Below are 26953 nucleotides of genomic sequence, written 5' to 3' on the forward strand. Positions count from 1 at the left end.
CAATACAAGACGGTTAGGAGGGCCCTGCTCTTCGGGAGTGTACAATCTAATTGGCCGAAAAATACAGCTTGCGGAGCAATCTTTGGATAAGCTGATCATTTGTACACAGCTTTCAAGATCCGATCACGACAGTTCATGCAAAATTATCCAAAGAGACAAATACAAACATTTTTCTTGTATGATACCGTAACAAATGATTGTCAAATAAATCAGTACAGAATTTGTCTGAAAAAAAATCTAGTGACCAAGACCGCGCATGCTTGGAAACGAAATAATACATTACAATAGCAAACAAACTAACAGTGTGACCAGGCAGTGGGGAAAGTGAATAGAATTCTAGGATGCATCACTAGAGGGGTCACCAGCAGGAGGAAGGAGGTCCTGATTCCTCTATATAGATCTTTAGTTAGACCTCATTTAGAATACCGTGTCCAGTTTTGGAGACCTCATTTACAAAAAGATATTGATAAGACAGAACGAGTCCAGAGGCGGGCAACAAAAATGGAGCGACTTCAGGGACATAACAAGAGCGACTTCAGGGACATAACATGTACAGTCTGGAGGAAAGAAGGGGAAGGTGAGACATGATTGAAACCTTTAAATACATCAAGGGGGTAAATAAGGTTCAGGAGGGCAGGATTTTCAACAGGAAACCAAAATCAAGAACACGGGGACATGACCTTAAACTAACTTAGATTGTAAGCTCTAAAGAGCAGGGCCCTCTGAATCCTCCTGTATTCATTTGTATTGTAATTGTACTGTCTGCCCTTATGTTTTAAAGCGGTTTGTAAATTTTTGGTGGTATATAAATCCTGTATTATAATAATAATAATAACTGGTGGAAAGTTCAAAACTAATCTCAGAAAGTACTATTCTACCGAAAGAGTAGTTGATGCTTAGAATAAACTTCCAGCAGAGGTAGTCAGCCAGTCAACAGTAAATAGCTTTAAAAAAGCCCCAAAAAAACAAAAACAGCAAAAAACCTAAACCACCCCACAAAAAAAAAACAAAAAAAGGGCGGACTCGATGGACCGCTCAGTCTTTTTCTGCCATCACTTTTCTTTTCTGATTCTATTATATGTTTCTATACAATACATTGCATCACTTCCGAAGTTGTATTCTGTCGTACGAAAATTTACGTAACTTTAGTGACCTTTTCATTTTTGATATGAGACTAGGATGCATAAAATAAACAAACGATCTTTCGTCTGATATTCTCATTGTGTGTACTAGGATTTACACTATATGTGTGTTTTTCTTTTTCCCTCACAGAGACAGAGGGTGCAAGTTTTTCAGGGCCTGTCCTAATGTCAGGGAGAGGATCTGTGTTCTTCTGGTCTTTTTCCTTTCCTCAACCGTGGTTCTCTTTTTTGGAGAGTCCTCAGCAGAGGACTGGCTTCAGCAGGTTCTTAAAGCAGAGTTCCGCTCACCCTGGCAAAAAATAAAAGCAGTTACAAACACTGTAGCTGCTGACTTTTAAAAAACAGTCACCTGTCTCTCAGTCCCACGGTGTCCTCCCTGCAGCCCGTTTCACCAGCCGTCCTGTATTCCAGGAGGCCGGCATCATCAATGTGGGCACCCGGATGTGACAGCTTGCGGCTTCACAGCCGGGTACCCACTGCACATGTGCGAGTCGTGCTGCGCTTCATGAATGGTCCTGTAGTCTTCTGGGACCTGTCACATGTCCCAAAAGACTACAGGGAGGGAGGGAGGACTAGGCGATCGGACCGGAAGTGGGAGTGGGTACCTGTCAAATTCGGGTACCTGCCCCCCAAAGGTGCCAATCCTTAATGGGGAACGGGGGAGCAGTCCTTAAAGCGGAACTTCCCCTTTTGGGCGGAGCTCCGCTTTAAGGAGCAGGATCCGTCTGGTTTTGACCTAGGTAGTCCAAGAGTACCTTACCCCTGCCAGGAGCCTTGCGCCCTTGGAGGAGTTCAGGGGTTGAGGCCTTTCCTCTTCGCAGGTCATTCCTATTCTGTACTTTCATGCACTTTTTTTGTGTGCTCACTTTTTTTTGTTCACAGGGATTCAACAAGCAGCGCACATGTGTATGTATACATGTGAGGTAGGACGTTAGATTGTAAGCTCCATGTGCATATTAAATGTACAATATGTAAAAGTGCTGTAATATAGAAATCTGAGTGATGCCATTCTCTAAATGGACTTGGCTCACCCATACACTTTTTTTTACACTTGCAGGTTGGGGGAAGAAGGGGGTGGAAACAGGCATTTGTTTACAATACTCCAATTGCCCCCATACGGGGTATACACATACAGGAGTCATGATCCATTGCATCGCACTACAGCAAAAATGATCCTTCCTTGTCATGTTCAGCAGGCACTGTCTCCTGGCGAAAGTGACTGATTAAAATGAATAGGGCCACGCTGCATCCCACAATGCACCTGATTGCAGCACAGTATTGCTGGCCTCTTTTGTGTAAAACAGGCAAAAAGGAGGCCTGTCAGATGCCTTCTGAAAAGCAATCCACTGTGGATTGCTCTTCAAAAGGATACCACAACAAGCCTTCAGGTTTAATTTCCAGCTCCAGTTTCTCTCCCTCTGACATCTGTGTTCCTTAAAAGCTCACACGCTCCAACAACAGAAACTCTCTGACACCATACTCTTCTCATTAACTGGGAAAAGTGCACAGTGTGTGTAGACACTATTATGTTCTGTATCAAAGTTCAAGAAAGACAAAACACCCCTTTAAAAATGTTTGCCTTTGAGGAAGTTCAATACAAAATTGGAGTTACTCTTTAAGGTATGACACCACTATTTAAAGAAAAAAAAGTATAAAAACCTTTATTACTATGCTATAATATACTTTATATATAATTTATTATTAATGTAATAACTAAAATGTAATGCTTTGAATTTAATCACTTAAAAAAGAAAAAAGTCTTAGAGAACTATTTATAAAACATTTGTTGCACGAATGTCACAAGCATTCATCCAGGCTGCATGAATTTTCCCTGTATTTTCTCTGATACCATGATTTCCATGATCATCAACTCCATCTAGTATAAAAAATGTGGTCTCTCTATTTCTGAAATACCCCAATCAGAAATGATACGGCCTTTTGATCAATAGATGGACCATAGAAAGTCATAGTATAAGAGACAAAATACGGAGGAAAATCTGTTCAGGCTGGACGAATGCTTGTGAAACTCATCCAACAATGTTGGCTCTGATGTATCTCACAACAACTTGCATGTGGATAGTTAGATTCAAAATATCTATAAAAATTTTCCAAAGTAAACAAAGATAAGTCAAAGCATTAGATCACTTTTTTTCTACAGAAATTCCACAGAAACTGAATCCTTGCCAGTTGATATCAAAAAGTAAATACACTGCTCAAAAATATTAAAGTATAACATCAAGTCAATGAAACTCCTGAGACATTGATCTGGTCAGTTAAGTAGCAGAGGGGGTTGTTAATCAGTTTCAGCTGTTTCGGTGTTAATAAAATTAACAACAGGTGCACTAGATGGGCAACAATGAGACAACCCCCAAAACAAGAATGGTTTTACAGGTGGAGGCCACTGACATTTTTTTCCTACTCATCTTTTCTGGCTGTTTTTCACTAGTTTTGCATTTGGCTAGGGTCAGTGTCACAACTGGTTGCATGAGGCAATACCTGGACCCTACAGAGGTTGCACAGGCAGTCCAACTCCTCCAAGATGACACATCAATACGTGCCATTGCCAGAAGGTTTGCTGTGTCTCCCAGCACAGTCTCAAGAGCATGGAGGAGATTCCAGGAGACAGGCAGTTGCTCTAGGAGAGCTGGACAGGGCCGTAGAAGGTCCTTAACCCATCAGCAGGACCGGTATCAGCTCCTTTGTGCAAGGAGGAACAGGATGATCACTGCCAGAGCCCTACAAAATGACCTCCAGCAGGCCACTGGTGTGAATGTCTCTGACCAAACAATCAGAAGCAGACTTCATGAGGGTGGCCTGAGGGCCCGACGTCCTCTAGTGGGCCCTGTGCTCACTGCTTGGCACCATAGAGCTAGATTGGCATTTGCCATTGAACACCAGAATTGGCAGGTCCACCACTGGCACCCTGTGCTTTTCACAGATGAGAGCAGGTTCACCCTGAGCACATGTGACAGACATGAAAGGGTCTGGAGGAACAATGGAGAATGTTATGCTGACTGTAACATCGTTCAGCATGACCGTTTTGGTGGTTGGTCAGTGATGATCTGGGGAGGCATATCCATGGAGGAACGCACAGACCTCTACAGGCTAGACCAGGGGTGGGCAAACTTTTTGACTTGAGGGCCGCAATGGGTTCATATATTGGACCCGGGGGCCGGACCAAGAGTAGATGAATGATGTGTATGTGTCATCCATAGTAAGTATAGTAATATTCCCCCATATAGTAATTCATCCCCCATATAGTAATTCATCCCCCATATAGTAATTCATCCCCCATATAGTAATTCATCCCCCATATAGTAATTCATCCCCCATATTAATTCATCCCCCATAGTAATTCATCCCCCATATAGTAATTCATCCCCCATAGTAATTCATCCCCCATAGTAATTCATCCCCCAAATAGTAATTCATCCCCCATAGTAATGCATCCCCCATATAGTAATTCATCCCCCATAGTAATTCATCCCCCATATAGTAATTCATCCCCCATATAGTAATTCATCCCCCATATAGTAATTCACCCCCCTATAGTCATTCATCCCCCCTATAGTCATTCATCCCCCCTATAGTCATTCATCCCCCATATAGTAATTCATCCCCCATATAGTAATTCATCCCCCATATAGTAATTCATCCCCCATAGTAATTCATCCCCCATAGTAATTCATCCCCCATATAGTAATTCATCCCCCATAGTAATTCATCCCCCATAGTAATTCATCCCCCAAATAGTAATTCATCCCCCATAGTAATTCATCCCCCATATAGTAATTCATCCCCCATAGTAATTCATCCCCCATATAGTAATTCATCCCCCATATAGTAATTCATCCCCCATATAGTAATTCATCCCCCATAGTAATTCACCCCCCTATAGTCATTCATCCCCCCTATAGTCATTCATCCCCCATATAGTAATTCATCCCCCATATAGTAATTCATCCCCCCTATAGTAATTCATCCCCCTATAGTAATTCATCCCCCATATAGTAATTCATCCCCCATAGTAATTCACCCCCATATAGTAATTCATCCCCCCTATAGTAATTCATCCCCCCTATAGTAATTCATTCCCCATATTAATTCATCCCCCATAGTAATTCATCTCCCATACTAATTCATCCCCCATATAGTAATTCATCCCCCATATAGTAATTCATCCCCCCTATAGTAATTCATCCCCCATATAGTAATTCATCCCCCATATAGTAATTCATCCCCCATAGTAATTCATCCCCCTTATAGTAATTCATTCCCCATATTAATTCATCCCCCATATTAAGTCCCCAAGTCCCCCCTGTGTCAATTCACTTACCTTTGCTCCGCGCGTTCCTCTCGCCGTGTTCCCGCGCCGTTCCGGTGTAGCATGAAAATCTGTCTCCTATGAGGATCTGTCCCCCTCGACGTATCTGCGCATGTGCCAGTTTCAGGCATTAGCAGCCGATCGGCGATCTCCGGCACATGCGCAGATACGTCGAGGGGGACAGATCCTCATAGGAGACAGATTTTCATGCTACACCGGTCTTCAGGGCGGACTGTGAGAGGAGCCTAGCGGGAGCCTAGCTCCGCGAGCCGGATTAAAAGGTCCGCCGGGCCGTATACGGCCCGCAGGCCATAGTTTGCCCATTGCTGGGCTAGACAATGGCACCCTGACTGCCATTAGGTATCGGGATGAAATCCTTGGACCCATTGTCAGACACTACGCTGGTGCAGTGGCCACAGGCTGATAGCTTCCATGCCACGCTGCATTGAGGCAGTATTTGCTGCAAAAGGGGCCCAAACCAAGTACTGAGTACATATGCATGCTTATACTTTTCAGAGGTCCGATATTGTTCTATGTACAATCCTTGTTTTATTGATTGCATGTAATATTCTCATTTTCTGAGATTGTGGATTTGGGGTTTTCATGAGCTGTAAGCCATAATCATCACAATTATGACAAATCACGGCTTGAACTATCTTGCTTTGCATGTAATGAGTCTATCGCATATATTAGTTTCACCTTTTAAGTTGCATTACTGAAATAAATGAACTTTTTCACGATATTCTAATTTTTCGAGTTTCACCTGTATATAATGGCCGCACTTGTTAAAACAATTCCAATACGTTGCATACCTGAAATATGGCAGATTGAAAGTCTTTATGTATGGAATGTAATATCCATGATCTCTCTGTGATCAGGGATTTGATATAGAGTTGGGAACTTTATAAAAATTAGCCTTCAGTTTAGTGTGTCTAATAAAAGTTGATTTCTGAATGAATATTCCAGATGTGTCTATTACTCCTCAAGACATTGTGTGATAGTAAAGAATTTTTTCCATGTGCAATTAAAGTATATGTATATGTAAAGTATATGTAAATTCAGTTTAAAAAAAGAAATGAAAGGCAAAACATTTGTGTATAGATATAAAAAAACATAAGTAACTTTTTCCCCCATTTTATAAGTGATCGCATGCCCCCTAAGGTTTTTACGCAGCTGAGAACAGAGAGCTTGGGGAGGAGAAACAGCAGCATATTGAACTGAACAGAAGTCTGATCAATGGAAGAGAGCAGGCTGAGTTCCCAGCAGAGCTAGAGAACTGACCACGCTGTGCTGTCATGCCTAGTGTGGTCAGTTTTAAATAGGAAAACAGAGGGACTGGCAGCATCACCAGGGTTTTTTTCTTTACAAAGGAAGCAATACAGAGAGAACAGGATACTTTTTCATGCAAGTACATGGTCCAGCAGGCACATATCAGGAATATGAAATGTTGGGTTTACATAGTCTTTAAGCTGTGTATGAGCCTGCTGGTATAAATTACAGTTGGTATATGCAGACACATGGGGGTGTATTGATTAAAAAAAATGCAGAGCTATAGAGCTATCCATCCTGAAAAACTGCATGCACATTCCTTTTATGAAATAGGGTGCAAAATCATATGTTATTAGGCTATTTATTTTCCAGGTTGTATGTTCTTCATTCATACAGAATACAATAAATCAGGAAAATACTACATTCTGGTCACTAGATGGAGCTGGTGGTTTTAAATTCTTACTATGATCATCATCCTCATCTAGTGGTCAGAATATAATATATTTCTGATTCACTCTATTCTTTTTGAATGAAGAACATCCGACCTGGAGAGAAAATCCCCTATTAACATTTGATTTGCTGGCGCTCCCACAGAATGAATGCAAATGCAGTTCCGTGGACTGAATAACTCTGCAATTTATTTTCTTTATAAATACACCTCATAGTCACGTGGTTCACAAATTTTGATCACAGGGGGCTCTGAGTAGGTCTCCGTGACCCATGGAGATAAGCTGTCCTCTTCAGAGTTTAAAGGCATTAAATGAAAATCAAGTCGCTTTCAGTCAGTTTGTCTAATGATTCACGGGTGTCAAACTGGCGGCCCTCTAGCTGTTGCCAAACTACAAGTCCCATGAGGCATTGCAAGATTGACAGTTACAAGCATATGTGAAATAGAAATCGGTATCCAAAATGATATCTATAATAAGCTGTGATATAATAAACACCTAATATATTGACACTTAAAAGTCCCACTTTCACCCTTGAAAGTCCAAAAATAATAAACCTTTCAAGTGTCAGTGAAAATATTTAAAAAAACTCCAAAAATTATTCATCCAAGTTCTGATTCATAATCACCGTGTATCTTTTTTTTTTTTTTCTTGGAGATACACTGTGATTATGAATCAGAACTTGGATGAATAATTTTTGGAATTTCTTAGAGTTTTTTTAAAATATTTTCACTGAAACTAGAAAGGTTTATTATTTACAGTTACAAGCATGACTCCCAAAGGCAGAGGAATGATGGGACTTGTAGTTTCACAACAGCTGGAGGGTCGCCAGTTTGACACCCCTAATCCCTGCGCTCCATCTAGTGCCCGCCCTGGGTAGCAGACTGTAGAGGCTAGGTTGTCTTGGGACCAGGGGCAGACTGACCATTTGGAAAATCGGGCACAGCCCGAGGGCCCGGGGTCAGTAGGGGGCCCCATGGGATGCCCCTGGTACCTTTTTGATAGGATTTTTGAGTTTGGGTAAGGACACAGGACCCCATGATCCCCTATTGCCCGGGGGCCCCATGAGTTGTCAGTCTGCCCCTGCTTGGGACTCTTTTATGGGTTACTTTATATAAGTGTGGTTTACAAATTTTATACCAGTGTGCAAGTGTAGGCTTTTTTTTTCTTCAGTACTTTGATGTATTTTTTTTTTAATATTATATAATTTATTTTTTTGCAAATGGGCATGTTTATTTCAGAAAATGTCAACTTTACAGAAGTATATGATCATTTTCTAAGCTTTACTTTGTTCTCTTAGATTCTGTTCGCCACAGAGACTTTTGCCATGGGAGTTAACATGCCGGCTCGCACGGTGGTGTTCGATTCAATCCGAAAACATGATGGCACCAACTTCCGAGACCTGACTCCAGGTATGATACACTTCTTCAAGTGATTGTCCCAGTAGGGAAGTCATCCACTTCACTGTTTTTGCATGCACTGATAAGACGTGGTACAAGAATGCAGGAACCACCCAAATCTGACTGAAGCAGTTCATAGATGATTCCGTTTTTTTCGTTCAACCAGCAGGTTGAATGAAAAAAAATGACTCGATTTCCCCATCCACAAATTCAAGGTGGATGGGGGATTCACTCCCACTGAGCTATTGTGTTCTGACATCCAGGATACTGTTGGGGTTGACACAGTGGCACTTGTTGGCAAAAAAGCCTTCATATAATTTGCTGTTTCTGTTTATAGGAGAATATATACAGATGGCCGGCCGTGCTGGGCGTCGAGGTTTGGACAATACTGGTATGGTGATAATATTATGTAAATCAGACGTACCAGAGATGAGCGATTTGCACAAGATGATGCTGGTGAGTAGCAGACAGAGAGAGTTTAGACCAGTATGTATGGGGTAACAATGATGTGCAAAGTGCACTAATCAGATAACCAATCAGATTAAATTTTTCACAGATCTACAGTAAACAAAATTCTGATTTGATGTCAGAAGTTTGTACATCCCAATTGCGCCTTGGTGTATTATATATGTCTTGGATAATTTCTCTTGCACAGGGGAAGCCCACTCAGTTACAATCTCAGTTTCGACTCACGTACTCCATGATCCTGAATCTACTCCGCGTTGAAGCGTTGAGAGTGGAGGACATGATGAAAAGAAGTTTTGCAGAAGCCAGAACACAAAAAGACAGCAAGGTGAGTATAAGCTTTAGGACAAGTTTGGGGTATTAAAAAAATCAGTCCAGTGCTGCAACTGTTCCCTGTTGGCTCTGAGACCAAGACCTGAATGGTTACATGATCGCAGATCGCTTGGTTCTCAAGCTTCACTGAGCAGAGAGCGGTGACTGTCAGGCACCGACTCTCTGGTCTGCTCCTCCAGCACTCGCTGAAGCTTTAGGCTGGGGAGGGAGCAGCTGGCTCAGGCTCTGTAGTGTGCTGAGAGGTTGAGCCTGCTGCCAGTCAAGCATCTGGGTGGGTCCCTGCAGAGCCTGGAACAGCTCTGTGACGCCAGTCGACAGCAGACTTTAGCCCGTTGTCAGCTGAATATGGGTCACAGAAATAAGTGCACTCCTGTCACCCAGAAGAGAAGAATGGCCAAAAGAGCTTTAACCGTACTTCTCTTTTAAATATGTGTACCTTGGAGAATTAAAGGGCTGAATTATTTAAGATAGAGAAAATATTGAGCTATTGCCTATACATGTTGAGGCGGAAGCTGTGAATCTACCCCAGCCAAATGCAGGACAGACAGACAGAAGGGAGCTATGAGCCTGTCCTCCTCCTGCAGGGCGACACAGAAGGGAGCTATGAGCCTGTCCTCCTCCTGCAGGACAGACAGACAGAAGGTAGGTATTAGCCTGTCCTCCTCCTGCAGGGCGAAACAGACAGAAGGGAGCTATGAGCTTGTCCTCCTGCAGGGCGACACAGACAGAAGGGAGCTATGAGTCTGCCCTCCTCCTGCAGGGTGACACAGACAGAAGGGAGCTACGAGTCTGTCCTCCTCCTGCAGGGCGACACAGACAGAAGGGAGCTATGAGCCTGTCCTCCTCCTGCAGGGTGACACAGACAGAAGGGAGCTACGAGTCTGTCCTCCGCCTGCAGGGCCACACAGACAGAAGGGAGCTATGAGCCTGTCCTCCTCCTGCAGGGAGACCAGGATATATGGGAGCTGAGTCTGTCCTCCTCCTGCAGAGTGACACAGACAGAAGGGAGCTATGAGTCTGTCCTCCTTGCAAGGTGACACAGACAGAAGGGACCTCTGAGTCTGTCCTCCTCCTGCAGGGTGACAGGATTAGAAATGAGCTATGAGTCTGTCCTCCTCCTGCAGGGTGACCCAGACAGAAGGGAGCTAGGAGTCTGTCCTCCTCCTGAAGGGTCATACAGACAGAAGGGGGCTATGAGCCTGTCCTCCTCCTGCAGGCTTACACAGACAGGGCTATGACTCTGTCCTCCTCCTGCAGGCTGACACAGAGAGAAGGGAGCTATGCGTCTGTCTTCCTTCTGCAGGGTGACACAGACAGAAGGGAGCTAGAAGTCTGTCCTTTTCCTGCAGGGTGACCCAGACAGAAGGGGGCTATGAGTCTGTCCTCCTCCTGCAGGGTGACATGGACAGAAGGGAGCTATGAGTCTGTCCTCCAGCAGGGTGACACAGAAAGAAGGGAGCTGTGAGTCTGTCCTCCTCCTGCAGTTTGACACAGAGAGAAGGAAGCTATGAGTCTGTCCTCCTACAGGGTGACACAGAGAGAAGGGAGATATGAGTCTGTCCTCCTCCTGCAGGGTGACACAGACAGAAGGGGGCTATGAGCCTGTCCTCCTCCTGCAGGCTTACACAGACAGGGCTATGACTCTGTCCTCCTCCTGCAGGCTGACACAGAGAGAAGGGAGCTATGAGTCTGTCCTCCTGCAGGGTGACACAGAGAGAAGGGAGATATGAGTCTGTCCTCCTCCTGAAGGGTCATACAGACAGAAGGGGGCTATGAGCCTGTCCTCCTCCTGCAGGCTTACACAGACAGGGCTATGACTCTGTCCTCCTCCTGCAGGCTGACACAGAGAGAAGGGAGCTATGCGTCTGTCTTCCTTCTGCAGGGTGACACAGACAGAAGGGAGCTAGAAGTCTGTCCTTTTCCTGCAGGGTGACCCAGACAGAAGGGGGCTATGAGTCTGTCCTCCTGCAGGGGACACGGACAGAAGGGAGCTATGAGTCTGTCCTCCAGCAGGGTGACACAGAAAGAAGGGAGCTATGAGTCTGTCCTCCTCCTGCAGTTTGACACAGAGAGAAGGGAGCTATGAGTCTGTCCTCCTCCTGCAGTTTGACACAGAGAGAAGGGAGCTATGAGTCTGTCTTCCTGCAGGGTGACACAGAGAGAAGGGAGATATGAGTCTGTCCTCCTCCTGCAGGGTGACACAGACAGAAGGGAGCTATGAGTCTGTCCTCCTCCTGCAGGGTGACACAGACAGAAGGGCGCTATGAGTCTGTCCTGCTCCTGCAGGATGACAGAGGATGAAACAATGAGTCTGTGCCTTCTTTTGTAGGGTGACATAGAAACCCCATTAACTTACCATAGGGATGTTTTTTTTTTGAGGTATATGGGTGGAGGTGAAGTTATTCAACATATTCAATATTTATTTAACAGGCTCATGAACAGCGAATGAAGGTCCTCACCAAAACATTGGGGGATATGGGGGAAATTGAATGCACAGGGGACCTGGCCGACCTGCAGGACTACTTTTTGACTGTACAGGAACTCATCTGTACCAGAGAAACTTTACAGGTAAAGCACAGTGCAAATCGAATGGTTTATTCAGAGATGCTGGATTGCTACATTTGGAATAGAGAGATATATTTTGAGATATATATTTATGCACACTCAACCTTATGTGTGGTTTGTCTTTGTTTCCCTATCTAGAGAAAGGTGGTAGAGTCCATCAATGGAATGAAGTGCCTGAGTGTGGGTCGTGTCATCATCATCAGCACCGAATACCACACATGGGTGCCTGGAGTCATCCTGCAGGTAGCAATGGAGGGCTAGTGATGGGTCAGTGAACTAGTTTTGGGAAGGCATTTGTCAAAGAGTCATATTAACAAAGTTAACATAACAAACATAAATTAGATTTAAAAAGAAGAAAATTATTTGGTAATTGTTGTGTTTAGACTGTTGCAACTTTCAGACTCAAACCGGATAAGGTGTGGGAAAATAGTTTTGAAGAACTCCGCTGCTAAATTCATTATGGAAAAGTAGACTTACTAGCCTGTAGAATGGATTAGGGATCACTCAGATCAAATCCTTTAATGGTCATCTATAACAGTTTGGGTTCTTTTTCATATCTTTTTAAGGCTTTATTTTCCAATCAATCATCTAGTACAAGGTATAGCCAAAGCACAGCAAAACGTTTCCCCACAGATTGCCTGTCTCAGAAAGAGAGAGGATTCTTTGTTCTACTTATTCAGTTGTGTGTGTTGATTTCTGGAGTTTAACATATTGAGTTAAAAGAAAGCAAGCGTTTTTCAGTGCAGAGCAGCTAAGAATAGCTAAGAACCCCCGCTGGGTAAATGTGAAAATGAAACAAAAATATTCAATACACATATGACATTCTGTACATATATGACATTCAGCTTCAGCCTGCTGTCAGCTGAAAACGGATCACAGGAGTGAAAAATGAACTGCACTTCTGTGATCCACAGGGGGAAGTACAGCAAAAAAAGCTTTGACTATACTTCTCCTTTAACAATAGATCTAAGCTCCTCTTATGTAGGCACTGCAAATGATTGTGTTTTAGTCATTTCATTTCAATCAGAGTTTCATTTTTTTTTTGCCATATCTGCCCTTTATTTTTAACATCAGGTGTCCTCAGATGCCAGTAACAGGATTTATACCACCCTGGTGCTGTGTGAGAAGAAGCGGGATGGTGGAACGCCCTCAGCAGAGAGAGGAGAGAAGGATGACAAGCAGGTACCATTCCCTGCTGATCTCCTGATGGGCAAAGTGTTCAGACCTGAAGGTGAGCAGAGACCATGGTGGGGACTTATTGAAGTGTCTGAAGGAAGGACTGTCTGATTATTATAGCGTCCAATCAACGTCTACCTTTCATGTTACAATATATGATAGAAAAATTAGTGGCCAAATATGATTACTTAACCCCTTCACGCCGACGTCACTCAAATATGCGTCCTCACAGAACTGGGCTTTTTCCGCGGGGCCACATATTTGCGTATCTGTCTTTGTGCTGGGAGCGCCACACAGCGCACTCCCAGCACAAAGACCGGAGTGTCACTGAGAGCCTCGGGTCCCGTTCTAACGATTGGGACCCGGGACTCCCAATTGCAGGTCACCTGATCGCTGTGATAGCCTCTGATTGGCTATCACAGTGATCAGTCACTGTATACCCCGCCCCCCTTGGTTTTTTTTTTCTCTCTGAATGGAGGAGAGAGATACATTGTATCTCTCTCCTTGCATAGAGTAAAAATAAATATTAAAAAATAAAATAAAAAATACCTAGATTAAGGATTTATCTAGTTCACTGCCAAGGTTAGTGATTGGATCAGGGTCAAAGGTCAGTATTTTTTTTTTATTTATTTTTTTTAAATTGGTGTCGGTGTGTTTTAGGTAAAAAAAAACAAAAACAAAATGCACACTCTTGTTTCTGGGCTGTACTGAAGGTACAAACAACAAATAACATACACGTATCTGGTATCGCTGCGATCATCAAGAGCTGGAAAATGCATTTTGGGTTGTTCTTTCGGGGTAGGTTATGGTAGTAACAAGAAACACACAGCTAAATTAACCACTTCACGCCTAAGGGTAAAACAAATCTTAACGACTAAGTACAATTTTGCCACTTTGACATGTGTTAGTAAAACCGTACATATCATCACAACTATGTATATCCAGGTGAATTATACCGCGTTTTTTTCAGGACAAATTGGGCTTTCATTTTGTGGTAAATGGGAATGGATATCTCCTGATTTTTTTTTTATTATCAAAGGAAAACTGGCCCAAAATAGTAATAAAAAAAAATCATTTTTTTAAATTTAGCTGTGTGTTTCTTGTTACTACCGTAACCGACCACCAAAGAACAACCCAAAATACATTTTCCAGCTCTTGACGATCACAGCGATACCTTATATGTGTATGTTATTTGTTGTTTGTACCCAAAGTACAGCCCAGAGACAATAGCGCACATTTTGTTTTTTGTTTTCTTTACCTAAAACACACTGATACAAATTAAAAAAAAAAAAAAAAAAAAACCCTGGCACTGTACCAGATCAAACCTTGATCTAGGTATTTTATCTTTATTTTTTATTTTATTTTTTTAACATTTATGTATTTATCTTTTTGTTTTTTTTTAACAAACAGTTGTTTTATTTTTTTTTTCTCTCTATGCAAGGAAGGCGAAAGATACAATGTATCTCTCTCATCCATTCAGAGAGAAAATAAAAAAAAACAAGGGGGGGCAGGCTGTACAGTGACTGATCTCTGTGATAGCCAATCAGAGGCTATCACAGCAATCATATGACCTGGAATCAGGAGTCCTGGGTTCCGATCGTTAGAATTGTTGCGCTGGGAGTACACTGTGCGGCGCTCTCCCAGACAAAGACATGTACACAAATATGTGACCCCATGGAAAAAAGCCCAGTTCTGTAAGGCCACGCATTTGTGGTTTTAAAAAAAAAAAATTATTTTTTTTTTTACTATTTTGGGCCAGTTTTCCTTTGATAAGAAAAAAAAAATCAGGGGATACACATTACCATTGATCAGCAAATGAAAGCCCAATTTGTCCTGAAAAAAAAACAAGTTATAATTCCCCTGGATGTACACAGTAGTTGTGATGATATGTACGGTTTTACTAACACATGTCAACATTGCAAAATTGTGCTTAGGCATTAAGATTTGTTTTACCATTAGGCGTGAAGGGGTTAATGTACACAGACAGGTTTTCCATTAGTCTCTTCTATACAAGAGTCCATAGCAATGGGAAAGCTGAAGTTTGGTGATTTATTTTTTTGTTTTTTAACACCACCAGGCTTGCTATTTACCTTTTATTTCTCCATCCGTCCCCAATCACAGAACAATTTGCGTTGTGGGAACCTAAAGTTCAGGTGCAACAAATGAAGCAGGGGGGTGGAAAGGGTGGGCATAGTCGGCTATCACTGTCACAGCCGCTGATATCTACCCCTGCAGCAGTGATCTTCTGGTACTGCGGGGGTTAATATCGCTATAGGATTTTTATTGTAAATGGAAACCACCAGCACATGGGATGCAATGCATCGTTGGTAAGTAGCGTCCCTGGTACTGTTTAAAGAAACAAATTCTTCGTTTTAATATGAAATAAATGACTTTAGCAACAGCTGACTGTTCAGATACCTGCTCGTTCCTCTGCAGGCCCAAGTGACTGCAAGCTTCTGAAGCTCCATGCCTCTGACATTCTCATGATAACTGGGAAAACTCTGAGAGTCCATGCTGATAAAGTGCTGGATGATGTTGCCAGGAGCCAAACCCCACGATTCAGGTAATTGTTTCTGTTGGGTATCGTACCCCATGTCAAGAGTTTGTGGGCATCTGACCATCACACCTGTATGAGTTTATTGAGTATCCCATTCCAAAACTATGGATAAATATACACTATGTTCCCAAAACTTTACACTTGGCACAATGCAGTCAGGCAAGTACTGTTCTCCTGGCAACCCGCCAAACTCAGACACATCCATCAGGTTGTCAGACAGAGCGTGATTGGTCACTCCAGAGAACACGTCTCCACTGCTCTAGAATCCAGTGGCAGCGTGCTTTACACCACGTCATCCGATGATTTGCATTGCACTTGGTGATGTAAGACTTGGATGCAGCTGCCTGGCAATGGAAACCCATTCCATGAAGCTCTCTACACACTGTTGTTGTGTTAATCTGAAGGCCACACAAAGTTTGGAGGTCTTTAGCTATTGGCTGCAGACAGTTGGCGACTTCTGCACACTGTGCGCTTCAGCATGTGCTGACCCCACTCTGTCATTTTACGTGGCCTACTACTTGGTGGCTGAGTTGCTGTTGTTCCCAGTTGCTTCCACTTTGCTATAATACCACTAACAGTTGACCGTGGAATATTTAGTAGCCAGGAAATTTCACAGATGGACTTATTGCACAGGTGGCAACCTATCACGGTACCACGCTTGGAGTCACTGAGCTCCTGAGAGCGACCCATTCTTTCACAAATGTTTGTAGAAGCAACTGCAGAACTCTCTATATCTAAATCTGCATTTCCTGTAAGATGGAGCCACATGGTATAGATCTGATGTAAGCAGACAGATTTTTAACAAATCTGGACATATATGGGGTCAACTCTGAAATGTTTGGGGATCAAACATAGTTTGGGGATCAAGCCAATCTTCTGTGTGAAATGACATAACAGTCATAGTAGATGATAGAAGTGGTTCCATAGAGCAGGGGTCTCCAAACATTATAAACAAAGGGCCAGTTTACTATCCTTTAGACATTAGGGGTGCAAGATTGTGGTCAGTGGGAATAGAAAAATGTCATTCTCCATACACATTCATTGATTTGTTTCCAACAATGCTCCTGCCTTGACTCTTCCCAAGAACCTGCCCATATACTATCTATAGGTAAAGGGCTCTTGGAAGGTGTAGTTCTGGGGAGCATGCCAATAGGAACTGACCTCCTGTGCGTGCAAGAATGCTATAAGCTTGGAACTACAGGAGTAAACAAAAAAATAATGCTGGTCTTGATCTAGAGGGGGAGAGGAAGGTTTGTGGTTAGATTTAGTTAATGCCTGGACACACATGTTAACCTTCTCTAGGGCAGAAGACGTTGCAGTGTGTACAGCCTAGGCCTGGGATCCAAGGGGGCTCCATCGGGACACATACCATAAAGTGCCTGCACTGCAGCACCATTGGTATTTTTAAAACATTAAAGGCAAGGTTTGGTTTATTTTAGGAAATTAGGAAGAAGTCTCATTTGAATTTTTCTATTTACCCCCTTAGGAATGATCCTCCGGGCCCTGCATTATCTGGGGTGACTCAAGAACTGTCTCGCCTTGCAGACTTGCCTCCGGGGTCACTGACCTCCTTGTGTCCCATCAATGATCTTCAGCTGAAGGAGCTGGAGTTGGTGGAGGCAGTCAGTCGGACAAAGAGACTTGAAGGAGCCCTACGAGGATTCACCTCTCCCAACAGCCCCCGATTTACCTCCCAGGTGAGATCACCTTCCATCATTATACAAGAAGTAGAATACTACAGATGTTGTATTCCACATTACATAGACCATGCTGTTATTGTACTTACCTGTGTTCAATTCTGCCTTTTCCTCTTGTAGTATCTACGCCTGGAGCAGAGATCGCAGGTACTGGATGAGCTGGATCGTCTGCGCTTCCTTACCTCTGACCAGTCACTGAGCCTCCTGCCAGAGTACCAGCAGAGAATCAATGTGAGATACGGGGGTCTGGGAGGATTCATGATGAATGCAATGGGGGCACAAATTATTGGAAATCCCTAATTACATGTTCAAGTCTTAGTAATTATTAACACCATACTTTCAAGCTAGTGTTGTGACAAATGCAGTGCCTGACCCCTGCTTTTCTCACTAACTTGTAACAAAGGACAGGTTAATCTCACACCGCGCTGTCACTTGTGTAACAATGCCACTCTCATCTGCACCAAGATGTTCCAGGTCACGGGACTGCAATCTATAGGCCAGCAGCCTGAGAGCGATTGTCACTGTGTTAGGTTAATTAGTAATTAACTCGTTAGGCTACCACCACCCCCTTTTCTACTGAGAGGGGGAACTCATAATCTTAGCAATAACAAATTTGAAAAATAAACGTCTGTAAACACTGTCACCACAGACAGGTATATTCAGAGATTTGTCATATACAGTAGCACTCTTCAAAAGACAGGGATTTTTTCAGTTTGCATTAAAAGGCTTAGGGACAGTTTTAACACTTTTCAAAATAGGGTTTATTAATGAAAAGGTCAAAGTGGTGCAATTAAAATATCTCCAGAAAAAAGATGTTACAAAGAAATAAAGAATAAAAAATAATAAAAAAATAATAATAATAAAAAATAAAGAGGCCAATTGATTGAGCAAAAACCGTACCGTGGCTTTCAAGTCCTGTAAGATGTTCCTAGGTTGATGGTAAAACGAGAGCTTGTCCCCTGGTCCTGTCATTCCTTTTTCTGTGATTTTAAAGGGGTGTTGACAGAGACCATCTGACCAATCATCCGGTTTAAGGGCTGGTGGCTGGGAGGTCACCACGTTTTATGACCCAGTCCAAAATACCGGTTTTATACTAATATTAATATCTTCCATTTTATGTGCAGGTTGTATTCTAGAAACTAGTAGATTATTCAGCATTATATTTTGTATCCAGGGATACCAAACACTGAGTATTTCGGATTAATCTATCACCCAGGGGGGAGGAGACTACTTTCTCCCCTTTTCGTATGTGCTTACATAGTCATGTATAACCTTGATTTGTTTGGTATAATATTTCCCATTTAAATTAATACTTAAAATTAATGTGTCCTGTTCCTGTTGGATTTTATGAATTAGGTGTGGATTTTGTTAAATTGTAGATAAGGCGAAGGTATGAAAGACGTTTTATGGCACACTATGCATTCCTAGAGCTTTAACGGCCTTACACGTCTTGTGTGACAGTCTTGAGTTATCATTGCTTCATGATAGGTCAGAAGGGAAAAGTTTTTCATGGTTCCTGGAAACAGATATCCTGCCAAGCCTAATTAGCTGTCGCCTACAGCTTCCATGTCCTTATTGTGTACAATCATTACATGTGTTATAAAGTCTTTGTAGCAAAGAAGTGCTCATTTGATGCTGTATTTCTGTGCCATTTTTAGCTACCCTGCTAAACTTCCATCTCACTCTGCTGCTGAGATTCATTGTACAACCATCATTCACCTTGTCCATATTTGGTTCCTCTTGTCACGTTAAATACATTTGTGAGGTTTTGAGTGACATGCCTGTAATTCTTGCATCGACTATCTGGTTGCTTTGGAACTCTTTTAGTGGCTCCGTGTTGCTCTTAAAAACTCAATTGTCAAAATATTAATTGGCACTCCTTTTTTTTTTTTTTAATAACTGACACTGTGGATCCCTGGTTTCAAACCTGAGGCCCCTTGCCAATTTTTGTGTAGCCCTTATGGCCCTGACACTAATATGTGTTTCACTATTGCCTGTTATCGAAGTAATTATTAGCATCCTCATCTAATGTCTCCAGTTTATGACTGTCTATTGAAACATGTCCCCAGTCAACTACTCCTATAGTATGTTCACAGTCTCTGAAAGTCCCCTGCCGTATATCAGCAGTCTGACCATCTCTTGTATCATCTCTGCAATCTCTGACCATCTCCTCTAATTTGCCCACAGTCTTTGACCTTCTCTTGTATCAAGTCTGCAGTCTCTGACCATCTCTTTTATCATGTCCGCAGTCTCTGACCATCTCCTGCATTATGTTGATAGTCTCTGACCTTCTCTTGTATCTTGTTCACGGTCTCCGATTATCTTTTTTTTTAGTTTCTGCAGTCTCTGACCATCTCTTGTATTATGTCCTCAATCTCTGACCATCTGCTGTATTATGTCTACAATCTCTGACCATCTCTTTTTATCATTCCAATAGTCTTTATCTATAGTCTGTTTTGTGTCTTCTATCTGTAATAATAAAAATTCACTGAATTTTAGGTGTGGCCGTTTATTGATATTGGGGGATGCCCTCCATATCAAGAAAGTTGACCACCACCACTGTAGATTCTGGTAATTGCCAACCAGTCTAATATAACTCCTCTTTACAGCTGTAATTATAACTGTGATTTATTCCAACCTTTTGGAAAATAATTTTCAATCAATTTCTCATGTTCATATTGGCCATTGGCGTTCGTTTTCATACCTAGAATGTTACAGTGGTTGTTTATGTATATCAAATTGTGCAGGCCATTAAAGAAAAATTAAAGTTTAGTCAAACTTAGGTAAATTTTATAGTGTAGAAAGTTAAAGGATAGTAAATCCTGTGGCCATCTTGGCCTCTCTATTTCAAATTCTTAGCTGGATCTCCAGTCTAATGCATTTCCTCCTCCTCCCTCCGCAGGTCCTGCGCATCCTGCAGTACATAGATTATGGCGGTGCTGTACAGCTAAAGGGCCGGGTGGCCTGTGAGGTCAGCAGTCATGAACTGTTGGTGACGGAACTGGTTCTGGATGGGACTCTGTCTCCTCTTAACCCTGAGGAAATTGCAGCACTACTTTCATGCCTAGTCTTTCAGCACAAGACACAGTGTGAACCAAAGCTAACAGACACTTTGAAGCAGGTAAGGCTGAACAGTTACAAAAATGACATGGCAGCATTTCACAGCATGCAGATTTGCTGTAGACATCTAACCCTTCCTTTAACTTCTTGATCCTTGATTAGCCCATCTAAAAGTAATATTGTAGTTATAGGAGAGCCTAGTGGGACTAATCAGCCCCTGGCCTCTTAATGTATAGCCTGTGGATACTCCCCAACAGTAATACCTTCCCTCTATAATTCCCAACACACAGTATTGGAATTGTGGAAGAGGGTATCTCAATGTTGATAGTTTCCACGTAATATAACACACACACACACATCCAAGACCATGTTGCAAAGTCGTGGGTGCAAAGCTAAATTTTAGACAACAAAATCCTAATTATCAAGAATTCACTCCAGGTGATTCTAATTAGTCATTAAACTGGTGTCCAGCAGACAGTTAATTATAAAAGGGCATCACAAAGCGAAAAGGTGAAGGCTACAAGAAGATCAGCAAAGCTCTACTTCCAGGCCACCTATGGAAGTTAACACCTTGACAGGAGCGTCTTCTGATGAGAAGGATTGACAAAAATCGGCATGCAAGTTTACGGCAGTTAGCGAAAGAAGCAGAAAGTCAAACTAGGGTGATTGTTTCCCGTGACACAATACGGCATACACTGCAGAGGAATGGCATGCATGGGTATCATCCACGAAGGAAGCCTCTCCTGAAGCCAATGCACAAAAAAGTCCACCTAGAATTTGCCAGGGCCCATGCTGAAAAAGAAGACTACTGGGACTCTGTACTCTGGAGTGATGAGACCAAGATAAATGTTTTTGGAACTGATGGCTTCAAAACTGTATGGTGTCGCAAAGGTGAGGAGTACAAAGAAAAATGCATGGAGCCTACAGTGAAACATGATGGTGGCAGTGTCCTTCTGTGGGGCTGCATGGAGTTGCATTTCATTGATGGTATCATGAATTCACAGATGTACTGCTCTATATTGAAAGAGAAGATGTTCCCGTCACTCTGTGCCCTTGGTCGTCGTGCACTTGTCCATCATGACAATGATCCAAAACACACATCTAAGGCCACTGTTGCATTTCTGAAGCAGAACAGGGTGAAAGTGAAAGCATCACTCTCCATCCAGCATCCAGGCTCTAAAAGAGGTCGTTCTTGAAGAATGAAAAAAGATCGATGTTACAATATGTCGCCAACTTGTTCATTCCTAGAAGACTTGGAACTGTCCTTACAAATCATGGAGGTCATACAAAATACTAGATGGAGTGGTTTTTGCTGTGAGGTGGATTCATTTTTGCATCAACTAATATAAGTAACACTAAAGATTCTGTAATCTAAGTTATATTATTAACCTTACTGTCATGTAATGAGCTAAAAAAATGTTCTATAAAACTCAGTTTGACAACATTTTGGAAATTGTTCTTGTGTTCATTGAGATATCAATCAAAATCTCACTTTTCAAGAGGGGTGTACTCAATTATCTCTCTCTCTCCTCTCTCCCTCCTCTCTCCCTCCTCTCTCCCTCCTCTCTCCCTCCTCTCTCCCCTCTCTCCCTCCTCTCTCCCCTCTCTCCCTCCTCTCTCCCCTCTCTCCCTCCTCTCTCCCCTCTCTCCTCTCTCCCTCCTCTCTCCCCTCTCTCCCTCCTCTCTCCTCTCTCTCTCCTCTCTCCTCTCTCCCTCCTCTCTCCCTCCTCTCTCCTCTCTCCCTCCTCTCTCCCTCCTCTCCCTCCTCTCTCCCTCCTCTCTCCCTCCTCTCTCTCCTCTATATATGCGCGATCTAGTTATCCAAGGTTGATGTCAGATGTGGAGAAAACAAACCTCCTTGTTGTTTTTTGTTTTTTTTTTGCCTGAATAGTAATAAGCTGTGTTCTGGGTCCCGGAGTCCAGAAGCTTTTTAGAGCTTTGGGTGTAATAAACCTCCAACCCTAGGTCCACTTCTTACTTGGTAGCCAGACCTTATTAATTAGTCTCAGCTGTGCACAGGGCTTTAGTTATGTGAGCTGACTCGTTGTGGGCTCTCTCCCTTGCTGTTTCTGCTGAAAGAACCTTCTGCTGGGTGAAAATGGCTGACTGCTGACAGAACCCTAAAAAGGTACACATCAGGGGCGGACTGACCATTTGGAAACTCGGGCACTGCCCGGGGTCAGTAGGGGGCCCCATGAGATGCCCCTGGTACCTTTTTCATACGCTTTTTTGAGTTTGGGCAAGAACACAGGGGCCCCATGATCCCCCATTGCCCGGGGGCCCCATGATTTGTCAGTCCGCCCCTGGTACACATGCTACCTTTTTTGGGAAACCAATTAGGGACTACTCTGTTAGCCAGGATTTCCTCTCATCCACTGGTGACAACTGTGACATTTTGGGTTTCTCATCACTTTCTGGACCGCTGACAATGCACCAGGACATATAAAGCAGGGGATCTTCCCAGAGGGAAAAGAGAAAGCAATAAAAACCTGACACGTGTTCTAACCCCTCCCTACTCTATCGAAAAAAATGTTTTAATATAATTTAAAGATGATGCAGTATATGATATTGGGTTTTCTTGCAGGGAGTGAAGAAGGTAAAAGAGCTGGCTGAACGAATTGCTCTGACTCAGCGGGAATGTGGCCTCAAGGAGCCGGTGGAGGACTTTGTGTCCCAGTACAAGTTTGGCCTGACGGAAGTTGTGTACGAATGGGCACGTGGAATGGTAAGAACAGTTTGCTGGGTGGAAAGTATTGATGGATATGATGTGATGACAAGGCTGAGGCCCAAAAATGTATCTTTGTGTTTGTAAAACAGGCTCTCACTATACTGCAGCACTTCAGTATTTTGAACGGCATGAAATTTAACTTTAAATGTATGTAATTCCAGCCATTTGCAGAAATCATGACCCTGACTGACATCCAGGAAGGCCTAATTGTGCGCTGTGTACAGCGACTGGACGAAGCGTGCCGGGATGTACGTTCTGCCGCACGGCTGGTTGGAGATGCTACTCTGTGTGCCAAGATGGAGTCCGCATCACAGCTCATCAAGAGGGATATAGTGTTTGCTGCCAGCCTGTACACACAATGATCTCTCACCATGAGGTATTTGACTAGTTTCCTTTCCCCTTTGATATTATTATGTAGTGCAGTCCTCAGGGACCGTTAACAGGCCACATGCTCCTGTTTTTACAGGACAGCAGCAGGTCTTTATTTACAGTAATGGTACTGTAAAGGGAACCTGTCCAGAAAGGTGTCCCTGGAAAAATCCTCACCGCTCTCACTGTCCTCAATGCCCAACGTTGCTCCTTTTGAAGAAAAAATTTTCCACTGAAATCTGCTAAGAAAGAGATGGATCCAGGAGTGTGTGTTACCTGTGTCCTCTGCTGCATTCAGTGGGTCCCCCTGCCAGCCTCCACATCACTACAGGGCACAGAGGTGGAGGAGAGGACCCAATGAGCACAGCAGAGGACACCGGTATCCAGCACTTCTGGGACTGTCAAGATTCTTTACTAACAAGGCAGCTGTAGCAATTCTGCTGCCACCAAAACAAGTATTACATCAGGAACAGTGCCGGCATGTAAGCAGACAGTTTGTGTTCTATCTTACTTCTGGTTGCTAGCCATGTGGTAGTAGTACAGCTGCCAGATCACTTCTACATGCCGGGGAAGTTTAATAAAATAACACAAACATTTCTGTAGGACCCTAACTACCCCTCACCTCACACATCCCGTTCACGTATATATACTGAAACACACAGCCATCATTCACTGGTAACTTTAGATTGTAAAAGTCTAACTCCTTTCCACCTGCATCCCTTAAAAGTGTTCCTAAACCCACAACAGTTATTTATGTGAAAAAAAAGATACAAATGTCACATGGGTACAGTGTTGCATGACCGCACAATTGTAATTTTAAAGTGTGATAGCGCTGAAAGCTGAAAATTGGTCTGAGCAGAGCAGGAAGGGGGGTAAAAGTGCCCGGTAGGCAAGTGACTAAAGCAATTGAGATCATTTTAGCTGAGCAGCCTATCAGTTTCTGCACTTTTTTATATGTTTTCTGCTTTCCAATCAACTTTTTAATCAAAGTACGCTGTTCTTCTGAACAATGTCTGGAACGACCCATTTTACTCAGATCTCAAATGCACTATACCCAGCATGTACAACATTTGTGCCTTCGTCCTTAAAGTGTTACTAAACCCACAAGTGTAAAATCAGTCTGTATATGCAGTAAAGCGTGCTTGTTATACTCACTGTGGAACCTAAGGGGTTAATCCTCTCCATTGTGTAAAAACGCTGTTTGATCCTGACTTCTCTCATCATCCCCTTCTTCCAGTGCACCCCTCTTATCTCCTGATAAGACATATCGTGTGGAGAAACTGCACATGCTCAGTTTGGTGTGTGTTGCTAGAGAGGTTTTTTTTTTCTTGGGAGAGTGCAAGACATATTGTGCGGAGAAACTGCACATGCTCAGTTTGCTGTGTATTGCTAGAGAGGTTTTTTTCTTGGGAGAGTGCAAGACATATCGTGCTGAGAAACTGCACATGCTCAGTTTGGTGTGTGTTGCTAGAGAGGTTTTTTTCTTTGGAGAGTGCAAGACATATCATGCGGAGAAACTGCACATGCTCAGTTTGGTGTGTATTTCTAGAGAGGTTTTTTTCTTTTTCTTGGGAGAGTGCATGTGATCAGCACAGGGCCAATCAACACTGTTCAGACAGAGATCAGGGGTTCTGCATCCTCCTAGAGCAGAAAGAAAACACCTCCTACAAGCTTTAACCAGTGCTCGGCCGGACACTGATAGAAGTCACAAAACTGCTCTAACTGCTGATGAGAAAAGGTATTCAGCAGTTTATATTTACTAAAATAATTGCATTTCCATGTTCTGTGTACTGTGGGAGACTAGATAGAAAGAATGCAGGGTCCTGGGTATAGTAACACTTTAGCTGGGCTATTACACCCAGGGGAAAGGAAGATCGGCCTAACCATGTGATTGACTGTCACAGTGTTCAAGTTTCTAATCATCAGTACAGACCAAGATGCACGTTTGACAGCTCGGCCTCAGCACAGAAGCCTATGCCACACAGATGCACATGTATGGGCGTTAAAGCCATCATATTTACTGCTGTACATATGGGTCGTGTGGGCGGCAAGAGGTTAAAGTGTCATTGGACAATTTTGGATATCATATAATTCATGGGCAAGCATTGTTTTAAGACTTGACATGTTCAGGAGATATTTATTCAACACAACCTCATCTTTTATACCTTGCCAAAAGAGAAAAAAAAGGGAATCAAATTGTGTTTGTGTGCACAAAAATAAATTTAGGTGCAATTTTTACTGAAATTTGATAAACAGTAGCACAATTATAATGTAACATAAAAAAATGACAGTTTCCACTATTTTATTCTGCAGGGTCTCTGCTTTTAGGAAATACATAACATTTTGAGGGATTTTCACTAATCTACAGTCCTAAAATGTGGATTTTTAACGCGTGCAAAAACAAAATATGGTGCTGGAAGTGAAAGGGCTATTGTACAATGGCCATCCATTTAAAACAACAGTCTTTATTATCTTTGCTTCTCCTTTCAGTACATCAGTAACTATTATTATTATTATACAGGATTTATATAGCGCCAACAGTTTGCTCAGCGCTTTACAATATAACGGGAGACAATACAGCAACAATACAGTTCAATACAAGAGGGATAGGAGGGCCCTGATCCTTGGAGCTTACACTAATATCATGAAATATTGGGGCAGCACAGTGGCTAAATGGTTAGCCCTTCCGCCTGGCAGTACTAGAGTTCTTGGTTCAAATCGAAACCACGGCACCACCTGCCTGGAGTTTGCATGTTCTCCCTGTGCCTACGTAGGTTTCCTCCTGGGCATCCCAGCCTCCTCCCACAGCCCAAAGACATGCTAGTAGGTTAATTGTCTCCTGTCTAAATTGTCCCTAGTATGTGTATGTATGAATGTGAGTTAGGGACCTTAGATTGTACACCCCTTGAGGGTTAGGGACTGATGTGAATGTACAATATATATGTAAAGTGCTGCGTAAATTGACAGCGCTATATAAATACCTGAAATAAAAATAAATTTCCTCATTATATTTTCTTATTTTTTCAGCATGCCAGAAGCTTTCCTTGCCATGAAAGCCATCCACTTATCAGCACGTCAACATCTGAGTCCTGGAAAATGGCTTCCGAGTGGCAAAAATGGCCGCAGAGTTCAAGAGTGCCAAGTTGTAACCTCTATGAGGTCTGCCTCTTGAGAACGAGATTCGGAATCCTTGTCTCAAGCAGAAAACATGAGATTAGCTGTTATTTCAGAGGCCGGGATGAACTGTTTTGGGCCTTTGTTGCTGTAAATTACAGCTCTGCTTATAGAAATAAACCAGTTGTGGACTCTTCTCGTGGTGTGTTTTGTTCGTTGTGGTCTTCCGTGAACTGTCTGTGTTCCACAATCATAGGCTTAATTTATTAAAGGATAAGTTCACCTTTTTGACAAAATAATAAATGCAC

The 26953-nt window shown here is 42.8% G+C and overlaps 1 protein-coding gene across 1 annotated transcript in view; it reads left to right on the plus strand.

Moving 5' to 3' along the window:
• The window catches only part of SKIC2 (SKI2 subunit of superkiller complex), an 87146-nt gene extending 60305 nt beyond the window's left edge, over window positions 1–26841 (plus strand). Inside the window, exons 19-31 of the mRNA XM_089659153.1 lie at window positions 8482–8593; window positions 8919–9037; window positions 9237–9374; window positions 11810–11947; window positions 12083–12187; window positions 13019–13175; window positions 15557–15683; window positions 17164–17374; window positions 17495–17605; window positions 20277–20495; window positions 23019–23159; window positions 23324–23538; window positions 26559–26841. Coding sequence (XP_089515279.1) covers window positions 8482–8593; window positions 8919–9037; window positions 9237–9374; window positions 11810–11947; window positions 12083–12187; window positions 13019–13175; window positions 15557–15683; window positions 17164–17374; window positions 17495–17605; window positions 20277–20495; window positions 23019–23159; window positions 23324–23524 — 1779 coding nt within the window. The 3' untranslated portion in view covers window positions 23525–23538; window positions 26559–26841. The remainder of the gene's footprint in view (window positions 1–8481; window positions 8594–8918; window positions 9038–9236; window positions 9375–11809; window positions 11948–12082; window positions 12188–13018; window positions 13176–15556; window positions 15684–17163; window positions 17375–17494; window positions 17606–20276; window positions 20496–23018; window positions 23160–23323; window positions 23539–26558) is intronic.
• The last annotated feature ends 112 nt before the right edge of the window (window positions 26842–26953 follow it).

Source organism: Staurois parvus, unplaced genomic scaffold, assembly GCF_062004578.1.
Source record: "Staurois parvus isolate SC_StPar_1 unplaced genomic scaffold, SC_StPar_1.0 ptg001133l, whole genome shotgun sequence".
Taxonomy (NCBI): domain Eukaryota; kingdom Metazoa; phylum Chordata; class Amphibia; order Anura; family Ranidae; genus Staurois; species Staurois parvus.